Here is a 23,298-nt window from a genome sequence, read left to right on the forward strand (position 1 = left end):
TGTAAATCCAGTGTTGAACACACAGGCATGTGTTGATAACAATCACACCGCTGTCGTACCTCGTCGAAAGGATGAATAACCTTCCTACTAACTTAGCATGAAATGCAAACATATAGTAACGTCAGTGGTGTAAAAAGTATCCAGATGTCATACTTAAGTCAAAGTAAAGATACCTTAATAGAAAATGAGTCAGGTAAAACGTGAAAGTCACCCAGTAAAATACTACTTGAGTAAAAGTCTAAAAGTATTTGTTTTTTTAAATATGCTTAAGTATCAAAAGTAAAAGTGAAAGTATAAATCATTTCACACTCATTATATTAAGTAAACCAGACAGCACAGTTTTCTTGTTTTATTATTTTACGGATAGCCAGAGGCACACTCAGACATAATTTACAAACGAAGCATTTGTGTTTAGTGAGTCTACCAGATAAGAGGCAGTAGGGATGACCAGAGATGTAACAATTATCTTTGGGTGCCAGGGAAAATGTACATTATTATCTTTAGGAATGTAGTGGAGTAAATGTAAAAGTTGTCAAAAATATAAATAGTAAGGTAAAGTACAGATACCCCAAAAAACTACTTAAGTAGTACTTTGAAATATTTTTACTTAAGTACTTTACACTACTAAGTGAAGTATGTTCAAACCACAGTTTTTTAGTCGCATGACAATTACGTTATGACAAGGTGTCCTGTAAGTCCTGTATAGAATTCAGTACACTCAGTAGAGTGTTGGTTCATCCTCTACACTATTTGTGCTCAGCACTGTGGGTCCATGGGGCGACGCACAATTGGCCTAGAGTCGTCTGGGTTAGGGAGGGTTTGGCCGGTAGGGATATCCTTGTCTCATCGCGCACTTGCGACTCCTGTGGTGGGCCGGGCGCAGTGCACGCTAACCAGGTCGCCAGGTGCACGGTGTTTCCTCCGACACATTGGTGCGGTTGGCTTCCGGGTTGGATGGCGCTGTATTAAGAAGCAGTGCGGCTTGGTTGGGTTGTGTTTTGGAGGACGCATGGCTTTCGACCTTCGTCTCTCCCGAGCCCGTACGGGAGTTGTAGCGATGAGACAAGATAGTAATGCATTCCTCAAGCTAACTCTACTTACGTTCAGAATAGTGTGTGTGTATGGGTAATTGTTTGTGAGTTTATGTGTGTGCACACATGTTCTGGTAACTGTGTTTTATTAGGTGTGTGTGTGTGTGAATTTACTTGTATAAAGCTGTTGTGCATATCTCACTTTACAGATCTCCTCACTATGCCTGCCCAGAGGTCATAAGGGTAAGTGCACTCCCTCTCCATCTCTCTCTCGCTCTCTATTTCTCTCACCTTGTATCTCTCTCTTTCTCTCTCCCTCCCATAATGGCATTGCAGCACAAGCCCATGTGCCCTCCAACCATTCACTTTAGAGTGCTCTACTCTCAGCTCTGTATAGAATGAACCGTCTCTCAGCTCTTCGCCCCTCAGGCAGTGGCAATGCCACACAGCCACGTGTTATGTCATCACAGTGCAGCTGTGAATCAGGTGTATGCCAGGTGGATATGTGCTTGCATTATCAGATAGGATCCTGCAAGTAAGCATTTCGTTGGACGGTGTATACCAGGTGTATCCCGTACAGACAACTAATTAAACTTGAAACAAAAACTGTGCTGTATGCCAGCTGTCATGGAGTTGGTTAGTTACAGTGCTTTCAGAAAGTATTCACGCCCCTTGACTTTTTTCACATTTTGTTGTGTTACAGCCTGAATTTAAAATGGATAAAATGTAGATGTTGTGTTACTAGCCTTCACACAATACCTCATAATGTCAAAGTGAAATTATATTTTTATATATTTTTTTTACAAATGAATAAAGAATGAAAAGCTGAAGTATCTTGAGTCAATAAGTACTTAATAAGTCTCATAATAAGTTCCATGCAAAATAATAGAGGTTATAGACCAGGGAGGTTTCCCAATGCCTCTAAAGAAGGGCCCCTATTTGTATATGTGTGCAAAAAATAAAGCAGACATTGGATATGCGTTTGAGCGTGGTGAAGTTATAAACTAGACTTTGGATGGTGTATCAATACACCCAGTCACTACAAAGACACAGGCGTCCTTCCTAACTCAGCTGCCGGAGAGGAATGAAACCGCTCAGGGGTTTCACAATGAGGGGGTTTCACAATGGCTGTAATAGGAGAAAACTAAGGATGGATCAGCAACATTGAAGTTACTCCACAATACTGACCTAATTGACAGAGTGAAAAGAAGGACGATTGTAAGGAATACAAATATTCCAAACATGTAACCTGTTTATGTTTTTTTTTATGTATTTTTTATTTCACCTTTATTTAACCAGGTAGGCCAGTTGAGAACAAGTTCTAATTTACAACTGCAACCTGGCCAAGATAAAGCAAAGCGACACAAACAACAACACAGAGTTACACGTGGAATAAACAAACATACAGTCAATAACACAATAGAAAAATCTATATACAGTGTGTGCAAATGAGGTAAGATTAGGGAGGTAAGGCAATAAATAGGCCGTAGGGATGAAGTAATTACAATTTAGCAATTAACACTGGAGTGATAGATGTGCAGAGGATGAATGTGAAAGTAGAGATACTGGGGTGCAAAGGGAAAAAAATTTACAATATGGGGATGAGGTAGTTGGATGGGCTTTTTACAGATGGGCTATGTACAGGCGCAATGATCTGTGAGCTGCTCTGACAGCTGATGCTTAAAGTTAGTGAGGGAGGTATGAGTCTCCAGCTTCAGTGATTTTTGCAGTTTGTTCATTTCATTGGCAGCAGAGAACTGGAAGGAAAGGCATGCAATAAAAGGCTAATTAATTACTTAAAAATCATTCAATGTGATTTTCTGGATTTTTGTGTTAGATTCTGTCTCTCACAGTTGAAGACTACATTTAGGGTGTGGAAATGTTATGCTCTTAGTACTGTAACCTACTCCCGACCAAAACATTACGGGTTTTGTTTTTTGTTTTTCTTGGAATAGAAACAGTATAATAATAAAATTAATTAAGCTACATTTCTTAACATCAATCCTATATACTATATCCTTACAAAAATATATATATTGAAGGCTATCAAATGCTTCTCAAAGATGACCTCTGGTGGTCAAACTAGCACTAACTAGCATTAATGGTAACAATGACTGACAATTCAATAACGTGCCATAGAATTCAGAGGCAGCCCGCAAGATGTGCTGCAGTATGACGCAACTTTTTACAGGAAGAAACAATGTAGGTTCAGAACTTTTGTGAAATCGCACATTTACAAATATATGGCAAATAGAAATCAAACTGGATGGACATCAGAAATAGAGGAAGGCCAGGACTAAAAACAAACTAAATTTAACTATTGTAAAAATAGATTGTGTCTGTAAAATGTATACAGTTGAAGTCGAAGTTTACATACACTTAGGTCGGAGTCATTAAAACTAGTTTTTCAACCACTCCACAAATGTATTGTTAACAAACTATAGTTTGGCAAGTCTGCAATTTTTTGGGGCAAATTTTTCCAACAATTGTTTACAGACAGATTATTTCACAATTCACTGTATCACAATTCCAGTGGGTCAGAAGTTTACATACACTAAGTTGACTGTGCCTTTAAACAGCTTGGAAAATTCCAGAAAATGATGCCATGGCTTTAGAAGCTTCTCATTTGAGTCAATTGGAGGTGTACCTGTGGATGTATTTCAAGGCCTACCTACAAACTCAGTGCCTCTTTGCTTGACATCATGGGAAAATCAAAAGAAATCAGCGAAGACCTCAATAAAATTTTTTTAGACATTCACAAGTCTGGTTCATCCTTGGGAGCAATTTCCAAACGGCTGAATGTACCACGTTCATCTGTGCTAATAATAGTACGCAAGTATAAACACCATGGGACCACGCAGCCGTCGTACCGCTCAGGAAGGAGACTCGTTCTGTCTCCTAGAGATAAATGTACTTTGGTGCAAAACGTGCAACTCAATCCCAGAACAACAGCAAAGGACCTTGTGAAGATGCTGGAGGAAACAAGTACAAAATTATCTAAATTATCTATAGCCACAGTAAAACGAGTCCAATATCGAAAGGCCGCTCAGCAAGGAAGAAGCCACTACTCTAAAACCACCATTAAAAAAGCCAGACTACGGTTTGCAACTGCACATGGGGACAAAGATTGTACTTTTTGGAGAAATGTCCTCTGGTCTGATGAAACAAAAAACTCTTTGGCCATAATAACCATTGTTATGTTTGGAGGAAAAAAGGGGAGGCTTGCAAGCCGAAGAACACCATCCCGACCATGAAGCACGGGGGTGGCAGCATCATGTTGTGGGGGTACTTTGCTGCAGGAGGGACTGGTGCACTTCACAAAATAGATGGCATCATGAGGTAGGGAAAGTTAGGAAGTTAAAGCTTGGTCACAAATGGGTCTTCCAAATGGACAATGACCCCAAGCATACTTCCAAAGTTGTGGCAAAATGGCTTATGGACAACAAAGTCAAGGTATTGGAGTGGTCAGCACAAAGCCCCGACCTCACTCCTATAGAAAATTTGTGGGCAGAACTGAAAAAGTGTGTGCGAGCAAGGAGGCCTACAAACCTGACTCAGTTACACCAGCTCTGTCAAGAGGAATGGGCCAAAATTCACCCAACTTGTGGGAATATTGTGGAAGGCTACCCGAAACATTTGATCCAAGTTAAACAATTTAAAGGCAATGCTACCAAATACTAATTGAGTGTATGTAAACTTTTGACCCACTGGGAATGTGATGAAAGAAAGAAAAGCTGAAATATTATTCTGACATTTCACATTCTTAAAATAAAGTGGTGATCCTAACTGACCTAAGACAGGCAAATTTTTGTAGGATTAAATATAAGGAATTGTGAAAAACTGGGTTTAAATGTCTTTGTATGTGTATGCAAACATCTGACTTCAACTGTATATATGTATGTGCATTTGTATGTATGTGTATACTGTATGTATGCATGTTTATATATACAGTGGGGCAAAAAAGTATTTAGTCAGCCACCAATTGTGCAAGTTCTCCCACTTAAAAATATGAGAGAGGCCTGTAATTTTCATCATAGGTTCACTTCAACAATGACAGACAAAATGAGGGAAAAAAATCCAGAAAATCACATTGTAGGATTTTTAATGAATTTATTTGCAAATTATGGTGGAAAAGTATTTGGTCAATAACAAAAGTGTATCTCAATTCTTTGTTATATACCCTTTGTTGGCAATGACAGAAGTCAAACGTTTTCTGTAAGCCTTCACAAGGTTTTCACACACTGTTGCTGGTATTTTGGCCCATTCCTCCATGCAGATCTCCTCTAGAGCAGTGATGTTTTAGGGCTGTTGCTGGGCAACACGGACTTTCAACTCCCTCCAAAGATTTGGAGGGTTGAGATCTGGAGACTGGCTAGGTCACTCCAGGACCTTGAAATGCTTCTTACGAAGCCACTCCTTCGTTGCCCGGGCGGTGTGTTTGGGATCATTGTCATGCTGAAAGATCCAGCCACGTTTCATCTTCAATGCCCTTGTTGATGGAAGGAGGTTTTCACTCAAAATCTCACGATACATGGCCCCATTCATTCTTTCCTTTACACGGATCAGTCGTCCTGGTCCCTTTGCAGAAAAACAGCCCCAAAGCATGATGTTTCCACCCCCATGCTTCACAGTAGGTATGGTGTTCTTTGGATGCAACTCAGCATTCTTTGTCCTCCAAACACGACGAGTTGAGTTTTTACCAAAAAGTTCTATTTTGGTTTCATCTGCAATTTTTTGGGGCAAATTTTTCCAACAATTGTTTACAGACAGATTATTTCACAATTCACTGTATCACAATTCCAGTGGGTCAGAAGTTTACATACACTAAGTTGACTGTGCCTTTAAACAGCTTGGAAAATTCCAGAAAATGATGCCATGGCTTTAGAAGCTTCTCATTTGAGTCAATTGGAGGTGTACCTGTGGATGTATTTCAAGGCCTACCTACAAACTCAGTGCCTCTTTGCTTGACATCATGGGAAAATCAAAAGAAATCAGCGAAGACCTCAATAAAATTTTTTTAGACATTCACAAGTCTGGTTCATCCTTGGGAGCAATTTCCAAACGGCTGAATGTACCACGTTCATCTGTGCTAATAATAGTACGCAAGTATAAACACCATGGGACCACGCAGCCGTCGTACCGCTCAGGAAGGAGACTCGTTCTGTCTCCTAGAGATAAATGTACTTTGGTGCAAAACGTGCAACTCAATCCCAGAACAACAGCAAAGGACCTTGTGAAGATGCTGGAGGAAACAAGTACAAAATTATCTAAATTATCTATAGCCACAGTAAAACGAGTCCAATATCGAAAGGCCGCTCAGCAAGGAAGAAGCCACTACTCTAAAACCACCATTAAAAAAGCCAGACTACGGTTTGCAACTGCACATGGGGACAAAGATTGTACTTTTTGGAGAAATGTCCTCTGGTCTGATGAAACAAAAAACTCTTTGGCCATAATAACCATTGTTATGTTTGGAGGAAAAAAGGGGAGGCTTGCAAGCCGAAGAACACCATCCCGACCATGAAGCACGGGGGTGGCAGCATCATGTTGTGGGGGTACTTTGCTGCAGGAGGGACTGGTGCACTTCACAAAATAGATGGCATCATGAGGTAGGGAAAGTTAGGAAGTTAAAGCTTGGTCACAAATGGGTCTTCCAAATGGACAATGACCCCAAGCATACTTCCAAAGTTGTGGCAAAATGGCTTATGGACAACAAAGTCAAGGTATTGGAGTGGTCAGCACAAAGCCCCGACCTCACTCCTATAGAAAATTTGTGGGCAGAACTGAAAAAGTGTGTGCGAGCAAGGAGGCCTACAAACCTGACTCAGTTACACCAGCTCTGTCAAGAGGAATGGGCCAAAATTCACCCAACTTGTGGGAATATTGTGGAAGGCTACCCGAAACATTTGATCCAAGTTAAACAATTTAAAGGCAATGCTACCAAATACTAATTGAGTGTATGTAAACTTTTGACCCACTGGGAATGTGATGAAAGAAAGAAAAGCTGAAATATTATTCTGACATTTCACATTCTTAAAATAAAGTGGTGATCCTAACTGACCTAAGACAGGCAAATTTTTGTAGGATTAAATATAAGGAATTGTGAAAAACTGGGTTTAAATGTCTTTGTATGTGTATGCAAACATCTGACTTCAACTGTATATATGTATGTGCATTTGTATGTATGTGTATACTGTATGTATGCATGTTTATATATACAGTGGGGCAAAAAAGTATTTAGTCAGCCACCAATTGTGCAAGTTCTCCCACTTAAAAATATGAGAGAGGCCTGTAATTTTCATCATAGGTTCACTTCAACAATGACAGACAAAATGAGGGAAAAAAATCCAGAAAATCACATTGTAGGATTTTTAATGAATTTATTTGCAAATTATGGTGGAAAAGTATTTGGTCAATAACAAAAGTGTATCTCAATTCTTTGTTATATACCCTTTGTTGGCAATGACAGAAGTCAAACGTTTTCTGTAAGCCTTCACAAGGTTTTCACACACTGTTGCTGGTATTTTGGCCCATTCCTCCATGCAGATCTCCTCTAGAGCAGTGATGTTTTAGGGCTGTTGCTGGGCAACACGGACTTTCAACTCCCTCCAAAGATTTGGAGGGTTGAGATCTGGAGACTGGCTAGGTCACTCCAGGACCTTGAAATGCTTCTTACGAAGCCACTCCTTCGTTGCCCGGGCGGTGTGTTTGGGATCATTGTCATGCTGAAAGATCCAGCCACGTTTCATCTTCAATGCCCTTGTTGATGGAAGGAGGTTTTCACTCAAAATCTCACGATACATGGCCCCATTCATTCTTTCCTTTACACGGATCAGTCGTCCTGGTCCCTTTGCAGAAAAACAGCCCCAAAGCATGATGTTTCCACCCCCATGCTTCACAGTAGGTATGGTGTTCTTTGGATGCAACTCAGCATTCTTTGTCCTCCAAACACGACGAGTTGAGTTTTTACCAAAAAGTTCTATTTTGGTTTCATCTGACCATATGTCATTCTCCCAATCTTCTTCTGGATCATCCAAATGCTTTCTAGCAAACTTCAGACGGGCCTGGACATGTACTGGCTTAAGCAGGGGGACACGTATGGCACTGCAGGATTTGAGTCCCTGGCGGCGTAGTGTGTTACTAATGGAGACTTTGTTACTTTGGTCCCAGCTCTCTGCAGGTCATTCACTAGGTACTCCCGAGTGGTTATGGGATTTTTGCTCACCGTTCTTGTGATCATTTTGACCCCACGGGGTGAGATCCTGCGTGGAGCCCCAGATCGAGGGAGATTATCAGTGGTCTTGTATGTCTTCCATTTCCTAATAATTGCTCCCACAGTTGATTTCTTCAAACCAAGCTGCTTACCTATTGCAGATTCAGTCTTCCCAGCCTGGTGTAGGTCTACAATTTTGTTTCTGGTGTCCTTTGACAGCTCTTTGGTCTTGGCCATAGTGGAGTTTGGAGTGTGACTGTTTGAGGTTGTGGACAGGTGTCTTTTATACTGATAACAAGTTCAAACAGGTGCCATTAATACAGGTAACGAATGGAGGACAGAGGAGCCTCTTAAAGAAGAAGTTACAGGTCTGTTAGAGCCAGAAATCTTGCTTGTTTGTAGGTGACCAAATACTTATTTTCCACCATAATTTGCGAATAAATTCATAAAAAATCCTACAATGTGATTTTCCGGATTTATTTTTCTAATTTTCTCTGTCATAGTTGAAGTGTACCTATGATGAAAATTACAGGCCTCTCATCTTTTTAAGTGGGAGAACTTGCACAATTGGTGGCTGACTAAATACTTTTTTGCCCCACTGTACACTACCCTTCAAAAGTTTGTGGTCACTTAGAAATGTCCTAGTTTTTGAAAGAAAAGCACTTTGTTGTCCATTAAAATAACATCAAATTAATCAGAAATTAGAGTGCAGACATTGTTAATGTTGTAAATGATTATTGTAGCTGGAAATGGCAGATTTTTTTATGGAATATCTACATAGGCGTACAGAGGCCCATTATCTGCAACTAATACTCCTGTGTTCCAATGGCACGTTGTGTTAGCTAATCCAAGTTTATCATTTTAAAAGACTAATTGATCATTAGAAAACCCTTTTGCAATTATGTTAACACAGCTGAAAACTGTTGTTCTCATTAAAGAATCAATAAAACTGGCCTTGTTTAGATATTTTTTTAAAAATGGGGGATTGGTAAATGATGCAGACAATTACATTGATGTAAGGTACAATCTATGCACAACATTAAAGCTAATGTAACAAATTGTGTAATAAGTCAAGGGGTATTAATACTTTCTGAAGGCACTGTAAACACCAACTCACCCAAGGGTGAAATTTTTAAAGGTTATTCTGAGGTTTTCAGTTCCTAAAAAATAATGTGGAATCTGTAGCTCACCTCCATAACAAAATGCATAATTGATTACATCTTTCACTCTTTTTTGTATCTGTCATTATCGCTCTGTCTCACTCTCCCTTCCTCGCCCTCTTTCTTCTCTCGCTCCCTTTCTCTTTCTCTCTCTTTCTCTCTGTGTCTCTCTCTCTGTGTCTCTCTCTCTCTGTGTCTCTCTCTCTCTCTCTCTGTGTATCTTTCTCTCTCTCTCTCTCTCTCTCTCTCTCTCTCTCTCTCTATCTCTCTCTCTCTCTCTCTCTCTCTCTCTCTCCCCCTCTCTCTCGCTCTCTGTGTCTCTCTCTCTGTGTCTCTCTTTCTCTCTCTCTGTGTGTCTCTCTCTCTGTCTCTCTCTCTGTCTCTCTCTCTGTCTCTCTCTCTCTCTCTCTCTCTCTCTGTGTCTCTCTCTCTCTGTGTCTCTCTCTCTCTGTGTCTCTCTCTCTGTGTCTCTCTCTCTCTCTCTCTCTCTCTCTCTGTGTCTCTCTCTCAGGGGGAGAAGTACGACGGGAGGAAAGCAGACGTGTGGAGCTGCGGGGTCATCCTCTTTGCACTTTTAGTGGTGAGTGATTGACAGCTGCCGTTGCCCTGACGATGACCCTGACACGTGCCGTTGAGTTAGTGTTGTGGTTTGATGCGGGTTAAAGTGACAGGGGGACGTAGCTGCTGGTGACACAATAAGTCTTCATAGGAAGCTGCACCTCAGTGTCTCGCTGGCTTTGGTCTACAGTGACTTGCATAAATGTCTTCATTATGATTTTAAATACCTTGGGGTGGAATTTGAGGTAAGGGGCAGGACAAGGTTTAGAGACATAACTTAATAAATGTGGTAAAACAAACTTCTTGCCAATGGCCTGTGATTCCAGATCTTGTCTGTAGAGAATGTTATTGAAAGATGACATTAGATTAATGGATCAGGACTGAAAATTAAATCAGCACCCTCCATCTTTCATCCCCACATGATTGGTTGATTCATCATGTTTCTGATTGGAGCAGGGATTTCCTGGGCTGGCCTGACTGTCAGCTTTGTACTGACACACATATGCTCGTTAATCAGAGCCTGTGTCATCAGCATTCACACACCGCTCTGATTAGACAGTGACAGAGTGGGGAAGTCGAGAACAAAGGAAATAATAGGCTGTGTGTGTCTGTGTGTGAGGGTTTCTCCATTTTTTGTCAATATGGCCATCAATTATTTCTCCCCGATGAAGATATGTTGAGATGGGAAGAGACCCTATCAGTCATGCTATCATAAACTACACCTCTAATCCATTGAAGTGTGAATACTCTGCCTGTTCCAAATGTCAGATAGACCTTCACTGATTGTCATGAGTAATGCTCGTGTATTGCCTTGCCTAGTGTCTCTTGAAAGCCATTCATATTAGAGATTTTGAAGAAGGCTGGCTCGATAGTCCTACATTGACTGCCATGAGTAATACGTATTCAACCTTCTTCTTTGTCCTTGTCAGATGCACACAGTACAGTCTCACCTGGCACTCTTTCAATTCCGACTTACTGAGTGACATCACATACGGCCGGTTTCCCGGACACATATTAAGGCTAGTCTTGGACTAGGAAACATTTTCAATTGGGTAACGGGAATCTCCGTTGAACCTTCTAGGAGGACTAGGCTTTAAGTGGGTCCTGTAGACCAGCCATTAGAGAAATCTTCACTGGAACTTGAGCATCATTCTGGTATTAATGCTCCTCTCTTGTGTTCAGAGGTTGTTGTGTGTGTGTGTTATCCTTGATGATTTGAATGCAGTGTATCACTTGGCTGGCCGGAATTGTGAATAAAATCTTATCGATCTCAGGGCGCCCTGCCATTTGACGATGACAACCTGAGAAACCTGCTGGAGAAAGTGAAGTTGGGTGTCTTCCACATGCCCCACTTCATCCCCCCAGACTGTCAGAACCTCCTTCGGGGCATGATCGAGGTGGATGCCACTAAGAGACTCACGGTACATTCCTCTAAGATCAGCTCTGGGATCAGATGTATGTTCGTAACCCCCTTATTTCAGGTCGACAATTCCCTTAATATCTGCTCTAGCATCAATTTAGATTATTGCCCACCTAATCTACCGCTAAGATCAGGCCTCGGATCAGATGTATGTTCCCAACACCCTTGTTCCAGCTTGAAGATGCACTCAATACTACATTTGATTTTCAATCAATACAGGGGGCAACTGGTAAAGGGACTAAGCAGATATAAATGTAACAAACAATTCCATCTCACTTTATTACCACAAAATATTTACCACCGCAGTGTAAATCAGAGCATCTCCCCCAGCTCTCACCCACAGTACTAGTAAAGCAGAAATCACTTATCACTGTAGAGAAAGGGAGCCATCTTCCCCCTGATTTAGACTAAAATACACTCAGAGGCAGTTTCTCATGCTCAGATTAAAAGCATTCCTGGATTTAAAAAGCACTTGTAATGGTGTTTCTACAGTTACCATGTCATTTTGTCCAGCAGTAGGCTTAATCTGGGTCCGGGAAACCTCCTCTCTGGATATAGACTCTAGACAGTAATCCCATTGACTCTGTCTGTTTGGTTCAGACGTCTGAGACACAGACAGGCGGCACTTGAAACCCTCCCACGGCTACAGTGTGACTTCCTCTAACAGTTTATTAGATGAACTCTCACTCACATAAGCATTAAGAGTTTTCTGTCAAATAGAGGGTGCTTTCCCAGTTGCCCAGCGTCTTAAGTGTCCCTCACTCATCTGGTTTTCTCTCTGTTTAATCTACTCGAAAAATAATATGAATATTAATGCTGTAATGTGGGTTTTTTTTCTTTCTATGTATTGAAGTAAGTGGAAGACCCATAGAAATAGAATGAATATACACTACATGAGCAAAAGTATGTGGACATCTTGCACGTTGAACATCTCCTTCCAAAATCATGGGCATTAATATGGAGTTGGTCCCCCCCCCCCCTTTTGCTGCTATAACAGCCTCCACTCTTCTTGGAAGGCTTTCCACTAGATGTTGCAACATTGCCCGCTGGGACTTGCTTCCATTCAGCCACAAGAGCATTAGTGAGGTCGGGCACTGATGTTGGGCGATTAGGCCTGGCTCGTGTCGGCATTCCAATTCACCCCAAAGGTGCTTGATGGGGTTGAGGTCAGAGCTCTGTGCAGGCCAGTCATGTTCTTCCACATCAAAGTTGGAAGCACAGAATCATCTAGAATGTCATTGTATGCTGTAGCGTTAAGGGGCCTAGCCCAAAACATGAAAAACAGCCCTAGACCATTATTCCTCCTCCACCAAACTTTACAGTTGGCACATTTGGGCAGTTAACGTTCTCCTGGCATCCTCCAAACTCAGATTTGTCCGTCGGACTGCCAGATTGGGAAGCATGATTCATCACTCCAGAGAATGCATTTCCACTGCTCCAGAGTCCAATAGCGGTGAGCTTTACACCACTCCAGCTGACGCTTGGCATTACGTATGGGGATCTTAGGCTTGTGTGCGGCTGTTCGGCCATGGAAACCCATTTCATGAAGCTCAATAAACAGTTATTGTGCTGACGCTTCCAGAGGCCGTTTGGAACACGGTAGTTAGTGTTGCAACTGAAGACAGATGATTTTTACGCTCTTAGTGCTTCAGCGCTCTGCAGTCCTGTCCTGTGACCTTGTGTGGCCTACCACTTCGCGGCTGAGTCGTTGTTGCTCCTAGACATTTCCACTCTACAATAACAGCACTTACAGTTGAGCGGGGCAGCTCCAGCAGGGCAGAAATGTGAAAAACGGACTGGTTGGAAAGGTGGCCTCCATTGACGGTGCCATGTAGAAAGTCACTGAGGTCTTCAGTAAGGTCATTCTACTGCCAATGTTTGTTGATGGAGATCGCATTGCTGCATGCTCTATTTTATACACCTGTCAGCAATGGGTGTGGCTGAAATAGACTAATCCACTCATTTGAAGGGATGTCAAGATACTTTTGTACATATAGTGTATTATATTGTTTTGTCACTACAGTAGGTAAAGACTGGGTTGTTTCTAGAAGTCTTAAGTGTGTCGTAATACATACAGTAAGAACAGATAAGGCATGTTGCTGTGTTCACTCGTCTGTCTGTCACAGCACCTGTTCCACATGCTGTGTCATTAACACAATGTTTTTTCCGCTTCCTGTGTGTCTCTACAGTTGGAGCAGATCCAGAAGCACAACTGGTACATGTGAGTACAGCTCCTTTCTGTGTGTGTATTTGTGTGTGAACATCCATACGACTGGCTGTTTTGTGCATACTCTACTAGATATATGCGCTATGTACTTTTCTCAGTGAAATGTAATTTAATTTAGAAAATGGAGCAAATATATATATATATATTTAAAGGGTCAGTAGATAAAAGTATTGCACTTACATAGGCTAAATTAGGCAATGGGAACTAATGGAGGCTAAAGTCAAACTTTTTTGCAGCCTTTATAGTAAAAGAAGGTAGGTCCATTAGGACAGACGTGATGGGTCTATTTTCTGCTACGCTCTAGTAGTTACCCTACACGCCACCTGAACATAAAAGACAATGATGTTCTTAGTTTTAATGGAACTCTGTTCTGTTCCTAAATGGCTTGGCCTTATCAATGCAGGCTTTAAATACCTCCTCTCAGAAAATTGCCAAGGGCCGTTCAACTGTTCAGCAATGTAATAATGTGCGTTGCTCATTGCTACATTATGTCAGTTCATCATTGCTATTTAGCAATCTACGATGTTGTATACTGAACAAAAATATAAACGCAACATGGTAAAGTGTTGGTCCCATGTCTCATGAGCTGAATTAAAAGATCCCAGACATTTTCATACACACTAAAAGCTTATTTCTCTCAAATTTTGTGCACAAATTTGTTCACATCCCTGTTAGAGCATTTCTCAAGATAATTAATCCACCTGACAGGAGTGGTATATCAACAAGCTGATAAAACAGCATGATCATTACACAGGTCCACCTTGCACTAGGGACAATAAAAGGCCACTCTAAAATGTGCAGTTTTGTCATACAACACAATGCCACAGATGTCTCAAGTTTTGAGGGAGCGTGCAATTGGCATGATGATTGCAGGAATGTCCACCAGAGCTGTTGCCAGAGAATTGAATGTTAATTTTTCTACCATGAGCCGCCTCCAACGTCGTTTTAGAGAATTTGTCAGTAAGACAAACCAGCCGCACAACCACAGACCATGTGTAACCGCGACAGCCCAGGACCTCCACGTCAGGCTTCTTCACCGGCGGGATCATCTGAGACCAGCTCCCCGGACAGCTGATAAAACTGCAGAATTTCTGGTATGGCCAGGCATAAGCTATGGACAACAAACACAATTGCGTTTTATCAATGGCAATTTGAATGCACAGAGATACTGTGATGAGATCCTGAGGCCCATTGTCTTGCCATTCATCCGGCGCCATCACCTCATGTTTCAACACGATAATGCATGGCCCCTTGTCGCAAGGGTCAGTACACATTTACTGGAAGCTGAAAATGTAACCATTTCTTCCATGGGCTGTATACTCACCAGACATGTCACCCATTGAGCATGTTTGGGATGCTCTGGATCAACGTGTACGACAGCGTGGACCAGTTCCCGCCAATATCCAGAAACTTCACACAGCCATTGAAAAAGAGTGGGACAACATTCCACAGGCCACAATCAACAGCCTGATCCACTCTATGATGATCGTTCCACATGAGGCAACACCAGATACTGACCGGTTATCTGATCCACACCCATACCTTTTTCTTAAGGTATCTGTGACCAACAGACTGTATCTGTACTCCCAGTGTGACATCCATTGATTTGGGCCTCATTTTTTTTTTTTATTGACCAATTCAACTGAAACTCAGTTTATATTTTTGTTCAGTGTATATCTTCGTCATGTTTGGTGGATACATTTTCTTAACGGTGAAGTGGTTTCACAATTCTGATTGCTTTGTAGTGTATTTTTGTCATAACACTGTAAAATATGAAGTTCATGTTGAATATCTCCCATTATTAGCATTCTACTCCACTGTGTTGCCTATCTAAACTCAGCAAAAAAAGAAAAGTCTTCTCACTGTCAACTGCGTTTATTTTCAGCAAACTTAGCATGTGTAAATATTTGTATGAACATAACAACATTCAACAACTGAGACATAAAGTGAACAAGTTCCACAGACATGTGACAGAAATGGAAATGGAATAATGTGTCCCTGAACAAAGGGGGGGTCAAAATCAAAAGTAACAGTCAGTATCTGGTGTGGCCACCAGCTGCATTTAGTACTGCAGTGCATCTCATCCTCATGAACTGCACCAGATTTGCCCGTTCTTGCTGTGAGATGTTATCCGACTCTTCCACCAAGGCACCTGCAAGTTCCCGGACATTTCTGTTGGGATTGGCCATAGCCCTCATCCTTCGTTCCAACAGGTCCCAGACGTGCTCAGTGGGATTGAGATCCGGGCTCTTCGCTGGCCATGGCAGAACACTGACATTCCTGTCTTGCAGGAAATCATGCACAGAATGAGCAGTATGGCTGGTGGCATTGTCATGCTGGAGGGTCATGTCAGGATGAGCCTGCAGGAAGGGTACCACATGAGGGAGAAGGATGTCTTCCCTCTAACGCACAGCATTGAGATTGCCTGCAATGCAACAAGCTCAGTCCGATGATGCAATGACACACCGCCTCAGACCATGACAGAACCTCCACCTCCAAATCGATCCCCGGAGTACAGGCCTCGGTGTAACGCTCATTCCTTCGACGATAAACGCGTATCTGACCATCACCCCTGGAGAGACAAAACTGCGACTCGTCAGTGAAGAGCACTTTTTGCTAGTCTTGTCTGGTCCAGCGACGGTGGGTTTGTGCCCATAGGCGACATTGTTGCCGGTGATGTATGGTGAGGACCTGCCTTATAACAGGCCTACAAGCCCTCAGTCCAGCCTCTCTCAGCCTATTGTGGACAGTCAGAGCACTGATGGAGGGATTGTGCTTTCCTGGTGTAACTCAGGCAGTTTTTGCTGTACCTGTCCTGCAGGTGTGATGTTCGGATGTACCGATCCTGTGCAGGTGTTGTTAGCGTCCTAAGTTTTCATAACTGTGACCTTAATTGCCTACCGTTTGTAATTTGTTAGTGTCTCAACGACCGTTCCACATCTGCATGTTCATTAATTGTTTATGGTTCATTGAACAAGCATGGGAAACAGTGTTTAAACCCTTTACAATGAAGATCTGTGAAGTTGTTTGGATTTTTATGAATTATCTTTGAAAGACAGGGTCCTGAAAAAGGGACGTTTATTTTTCTTTTGCAGAGTTTAGATGAACTGGTTTAGAAACTATGATTTAAAGTAGTATTTTACTACAGTAACACATAGTGCCTTTCTCTAAGCAGTAGGAAGCAGATTTTTCAGTCAACCTTTTTATCTGTTCTTGATTATGGTGATATTATTTATCAAGGTGCAGCTGCTACTTTTTATAAACCTTTGGATGCCATGTACCATAGTGCCCTTCATTTTGTTATCACTGCATCCTGTATCGAAAGGTTGGCTGGACTCCGCTAAAGGCCCGTATATCTCTACATTACTCCATTTCTGGCCCTACTTCATAAACTTTGGTCTTATCTAACTTTGCTGTTGAAGCACCTGGGTTGCCTTCCCCGTTCACAGGATTGGTTAACTCTTGAGATTCCTAGGGTCTCCGCCAAGCTAGGTAAATCTGCTTTTAGTTTTAATGCACCGTATTTCTGGAACAAATTTCAAAATAGATTTGATCTTTATGTTCTTGTGCCGATCGGGCAATTTAAAGTATTGATTGGGGACTTATTTGTGGAGGAATGTAACTGGGTTATTTGTGATGTTTTGTATTTCGGGTGTGTATATACAGTACCAATCAAAAGCTTGGACACACGTACTCATTCAAGGGTTTTTCTTAATTTGTACTATTCTCTACACTGTAGAATAATAGTGAAGACATCAAAACTATACAATAACACATGCTATCATGTAGTAACCAAAAAAAGTGTTAAACAAATCAAAAATATATTTTGTATTAGCCACCCTTTGCCTTGATGGCAAACTCATCCCAAACCATCTCAATTGGGTTGAGGTTGGGTGATTGTGGAGGCAAGGTCATCTGATGCAGCACTCCATCACTCTCCTCAGTCAAATAGCCCTTACACAGCCTGGAGGTGTGTTTTGGGTCATTGTCCTGTTGAAGAACAAATGATAGTCCCACTAAGTGCAAACTAAATGGGATGGCGTATTCCTGCAGAATGCTTTGGTAGTCATGCTGGTTAAGTGTGCCTTGAATTCTAAATAAATCACAGACAGTGTCACCAGCAAAGCACCCCCTTCACCATCATACCTCCTCCTCCATGCTTCACGGTGGGAACCACACACGGCGGTTGGACCAAAAATCTCAAATTCATCAGACCGAAGGACAGTTATCCACCGGTCTAATGTCCAATGCTCATGTTTCTTGGCCCAAGCAAGTCTCTTCTTATTATTGGTGTCCTTTGTAGTGGTTTCTTTGCAGCAATTTGAGCATGAAGGCCTGATTCACACTGTCTCCTCTGAACAATTGATGTCTGTTACTTGAACTCTGTGAAGCATTTATTTGGACTGTTATCTGAGGTGCAGTTAACTCTAATCAACATATCCTCTGCAGCAGAGGTAACTCTGGGTCTTCCTTTCCTGTGGCGGTCCTCATCCTCAGTTTCGTCATAGTGCTACATGGTTTTTCGACTGCACTTGAAGAAACTTTCAAAGTTCTTGAAATGTTCCAGATTGACTGACCTTCATGTCTTAAAGTAATCAAGGACTGTCATTTCTCTTTGCTTATTTGAGCTGATCTTGTCATAATATGGACTTGTTATTTTACCTAATAGGGCTCTCTCCTGTATACCAACCCTACCTTGTCACAATCAATCAATCAAATGTATTTATAAAGCCCTTTTTACATCGGCCGCAGTCACAAAGTGCTCTACAGAAACCCAGCCTAAAACCCCAAACAGCAAGCAGTGCAGATGTAGAAGCACGGTGGCTAGGAAAAACTCCCTAGAAAGGCTAGAACCTAGGAAGAAACCTAGAGAGAAACCAGGCTCTGAGGGCTGTGCCTGGTGAAGGTTATAACAGAACATGGCCAAGATGTTCAAACGTTCATAGATGACCATTAGGGTCAGATAACAATAATAACAATAATAATAATCACAGTGGTTGTACACCACAAAGGAGATGATTGTGGACAACAGGAAAAAGAGGACCAAGCACGCCCTCATTCTCATAGACGGGGCTTGCAGTGGAGCAGGTTGAGAGCTTCAAGTTCCTTGGCGTCCACATAACCAACAAACTAACATGGTCCAAGCACACCAAGACAGACTTGAAGAGGGCACGACAAAACCTATCCCCCCTCAGGAGACTGAAAATATTTGGAAAGGGTCCTCAGATCCTCAAAAAGTCTTTGTCCCCATGTGTAATTGCAGACCGTAGTCTGGCTTTTCTATGGCGGTTTTGGAGCAGTGGCTTCTTCCTTGCTGTTCGGCCTTAACTTAGTGTATGTGAACGTCTGACCTACTGGAATTATGATACAGTGAATTATAAGTGAAATAATCTGTTTGTAAACAATTGTTGGAAAAATGACTTGTGTCATGCACAAAGTAGATGTTCTAACCGACTTGCCAATGCTATGGTTTGTTAACAAGAAGTTTGTGGAGTGGTTGAAAAACGAGTTTTAATGACTCCAACCTAAATGTATGTAAACTTATGACTTCAACTATATATATATATATATATATATATATATATATATATTTATATTTTGTGTATAATGTGTATATTTATATTGTATTTGACAGGGCGCATGAAAAAAAGACCAAGGCCTCAATATGTCTTCCTTGTTAAAATAAAGATGAAAATATATATATAAAAAATAAAACCTGTCAGTCATTTCTGTCATTCTTCCTGTCTGTCAGAGCTGGGAAGAACGAGCCTGAGCCGGAGCAGCCTGTCCCCAGGAAGGTGGCCATCAGAACCCTGAGCACTGAAGAGATAGACCCGGACGTCCTGGAGAGCATGCACTCTCTGGGTTGCTTCAGAGACAAGGGCAAACTCACCAAAGACCTACTCTCTGACGAGTGAGTGATAGAGGGATGGGAGGGAGGGAGAGAGTAAGAGGGCGAGGGAGGGAGGACTGTAAGGATGGAAGGGTTAAAGAAGTGCACTCTGTGTTACTTCAGAGGTCCAAAAAAAATAATCTCACCAAAGACTTGCTCTCTGATGAGGGAGGAAGGGAGGGAGGAAGGATGGATGGAAGGGGAGGAAAAAGGGAGGGAAATCATGCACTCACTGGTCTGTGTCAGAGATCATAGCAAATTGATGAAAGACCTGCTCTCTGACTAGAGGGAAGGAGAGAGGGACGGAGAGATATGGAGGGAGAAATGTGTCAGCGAGGTGCCAGCGAAGTCATCCACTCTGAGGTGATTCAAGGACATCCTACAGTATGACTTTACTGCCTTGTTTCTCCAGTGATAACCAGGAGAAGATGATCTACTTCCTGCTACTGGACCGGAAGGAGAGGTACCCCAGTCAGGAGGACCAGAACCTCCCCCCGCGCAGTGAGATTGGTAGGCTTGTCCAATTTACCCCCACACAATAGGAGAAGTAGACTAGTCCAGACCTTCTATGCCTTTTACAAATGAAAACCTGCAATAGCTACACCATAACTCGGATATGATGTTCTGTCACACATGTAGTTTGTTTGTTGCTGACTAGTTCTCTTTCTCTCTTCACTTGCTTCTCCCCTGACCCCTAACCTTTGACCCTTGACCCCTGTTCAGCTGACCCGCCCAGGAAGCGGGTGGACTCCCCCATGTTGAACCGCCATGGGAAGAGGAGGCCGGAGAGGAAGTCTATGGAGGTGCTGAGCGTCACAGAGGGGGGCTCTCCTGTACCTGTACGACGAGCCATCGACATGGCCACACATGGACAGAGGTGTGGTGTACACACACATACAGTACATGGACTCACTCACATGTATCATATTGACGCACATACACACATGCACAAGTACATGCAACACATATCAGTGTAATCACATGAGATTAAAGCTGGTGAATAACAGAACCACAGGACCTCCGATTAATATGAGTGGTCTGTAGTTCCAACTCTCAGTGTAGTACTCTTCAAACGACTGAATATTAAAGACATGCTCCGGAACTTTGGCGACTACTAAGTATTTTTTAAACCTCCCGCTTTGGGCTGGATGTGTCAATGTGTAGTTCATACATGCATAATCTATGAGTAGAATTACTGGCTTACCTCAATTAGCCATGAAATCCCTAGTTTGAAAGCGACTGTTTATCTTGAAGCTGTGCCGCGCCATTTTCCCTACATTGAGATTCAGCCCCTCGCATTTGAGTGACAGCTAGCAATAGGCCTGTCCAGCGTTATCCAATAAGGTTGCATGGCAGGCCCAACGGCACAGTGGACGCAGCAGAGAGAGAGAAAGCAATGACGTGGTGCACATATCTGCACATATGTGACGTAGTATGCCATTTTGAGGGCCACTTTCTGGCTTGTGAGTGCTACTTTCAGAACTACTGGCTAAAAAGTATACAAATCTCTTTAACACACACAGACACGTGCATATGCATGGGCACACACACACACACACACACACACACACACACACACAAACACCACATACGTACATATAAGCACGTACACACACACACTCACACAAACGCAAACACCGGATTCAAATACGCAGCAGCAGGGTGCCTACATATTATGGCACCTTGCTGGATATCTCTGTCCATTAGTTCAATCGGCTGTGTGTGTACTTCCAGTAGAATCCCTCTCCTAACTAACTCTATTATAAAGCTGCTTAGGGTGTTGTGACAGTCCAACAAAGACAGAAAAGCTGAAAAGTTTACAACTTTCTGCGCGGGTGAGTCATCCGAAGAGGATAGAGGCTTTAAGACTTCAACTTTTTATAGACTGTTAGAAAGTATACCAAATGTGAGAATACCCCATATTAGCATGACCCTTCAAAGTGTCTTTACCCCTCTGTTTAATCTGTTTTTACTTGCCGATTTAATATATTCATGTCATGTGTGTGTGTCTCTTTCTTTGTTTCCATTGTCATGTGATGATCAACCATTTTTCTTCTTCTGTTAGCTTTTCCTTTCAAGACTAACATTACTTACTGTGCATTGGTCATTGTGAGCAACAGCCAGCTCTGTATTACATGCACAACTAACGTTAGGTTGACAACTCATGACCTATACAATAATCTGTACTTTTTTTTTTAAAGGAATGCTTAGAATCGGCCCTTTTATGTGACGGTCTTTCTGTCTCTTTACTTTCTCTCTGTCTGTCTGAAGTAAGTCTGTTTTCAGTAAAAGCTTGGATATCACAAACGCTAACCTCACCAAAGAAGAAAGGTATTTGTCACTTTTGTCTGTCTGCCTTGCCACAGTTGAGTTGCAGTGGGGTTTTCCCATTCCCACTCTCACCATGTTTAAGTCTATAAGCCTTTGAGAGGGTAGTCTAGTAAACCTCAATGGAAACTAAGCTCCATCCTTGTCTGCATTAAAATAAATTCCCAAAGAATCTAACCTCTTGCCGTTAGAATTCTTCGGGAAACTTTTACCAGAAGTTCACTTGACTGCCTGGCTATCTGATAACGTATTCGCACATTACAGCCCTTGTTTTCATACTGTGGTAAAGTAGGCCAATGTGATCGGGCCTAGACTGAACTGAAGGAGAGGGGAGATAGAGAAGAGATGGAGGGAGGGAGTCTTCTCTACACCCTCGGCTGCTTCCATGCACATCAAAAGCATCTTATCCTCCTTCTTTTGGCCCCTCTCTTCCCTTTGATGCTGTAGTTTCGGCATCCCAGGGCAGATCCCAATTTTTAGGTCAACTTCCTTGTTTCCCTGTTTTGCCTCCTTCCCCATTGTGTGTGTGTGTGTGTGTGTCTTTGTGCCTGAACGGGTGTGTGTGTGTTAGTGTCTGTGTTAGCTCCCACGCATGTGTGTGTTTGTTTTGTCTTCTGCCAATCTATTTGTGAGGTTACCTCATCATGGTGCATCAGATCCAATCGTTCTTTCAAAGCCTATTCACGGATGACCTTGTGTCCAGGAACACAGTTTAGTGACGCTTCGCCGGTCCGCCCCCCCCACCCCGTACAGAGAGAGATTAGCATAAATGAATTGGTGGGAATGCAGATGGGGCGTTTTGCTGGAGCGAAGAAGAGAAGAACAAACAGGGATGGAAATAAGGCATTAATATCCCTCTGAGTCGTTTTTTATCTCCATTATCTAATTAGAGTGATACAGTGGTACACACACAAACATCAGTGGAGGCTGGTGACTTGAAAAACTGAGGAGGATGGGAGGCCCACGACAAAGTGTTTCTAAAATCGTCAAAGACTAATTATTTGAACCTAAAGCGTTTAATAAAGACATGTATAATACAATATTATGGGGGGAAGGGGAATGAGAGGGTTACTTACACAGTGTTGGAAAGAGATCACAGCAGTGATTGAATGAGGGTATGAGGCATGGATTGAAGTGTTCAGAGGATTGACCAGTACAGGACAGGATTTGACTGGGAAGACAAAAACACAATAACACACACTGCGTAGTTAGACTAAATAGCTAAGAATGAGTTAGTTAGTCTTAGCAAGGAGTAAAATCATTGATGTGTAATAATGTGAATGTGTATGTGATTGACTCTACATACAGTAATGAGAGACAATTGACAGGGGTACTCACAGTGCTTGGAGGGGAAACATTCAATGTGCCAGTGGATGAGCGGGCACATGAGATGTGGTTTCAGTTCATGTCAGGAGAAAGTTGACAAAGGTAGTGGAGTGGAGTGGAGTAGTCATCACCTCTTAATCAG

The 23,298-nt window shown here is 42.2% G+C and overlaps 1 protein-coding gene across 8 annotated transcripts in view; it reads left to right on the forward strand.

Moving 5' to 3' along the window:
- The window catches only part of LOC139411285 (BR serine/threonine kinase 2b), a 179,510-nt gene that overhangs the window by 120,070 nt on the left and 36,142 nt on the right, over positions 1 to 23,298 (forward strand). For 5 of the 8 annotated variants that reach the window (XM_071157365.1, XM_071157366.1, XM_071157370.1 and 2 more), the window contains exons 6-13: positions 1,241 to 1,274; positions 9,916 to 9,984; positions 11,237 to 11,383; positions 13,572 to 13,603; positions 19,362 to 19,523; positions 19,915 to 20,012; positions 20,226 to 20,379; positions 21,774 to 21,833. In XM_071157365.1, the coding sequence (XP_071013466.1) occupies positions 1,241 to 1,274; positions 9,916 to 9,984; positions 11,237 to 11,383; positions 13,572 to 13,603; positions 19,362 to 19,523; positions 19,915 to 20,012; positions 20,226 to 20,379; positions 21,774 to 21,833 (756 nt within the window). The remainder of the gene's footprint in view (positions 1 to 1,240; positions 1,275 to 9,915; positions 9,985 to 11,236; positions 11,384 to 13,571; positions 13,604 to 19,361; positions 19,524 to 19,914; positions 20,013 to 20,225; positions 20,380 to 21,773; positions 21,834 to 23,298) is intronic. The other 3 variants (XM_071157367.1, XM_071157368.1, XM_071157372.1) reach the window with 1 other exon arrangement.

This window comes from Oncorhynchus clarkii, chromosome 6 (assembly GCF_045791955.1).
Source record: "Oncorhynchus clarkii lewisi isolate Uvic-CL-2024 chromosome 6, UVic_Ocla_1.0, whole genome shotgun sequence".
NCBI lineage: Eukaryota > Metazoa > Chordata > Actinopteri > Salmoniformes > Salmonidae > Oncorhynchus > Oncorhynchus clarkii.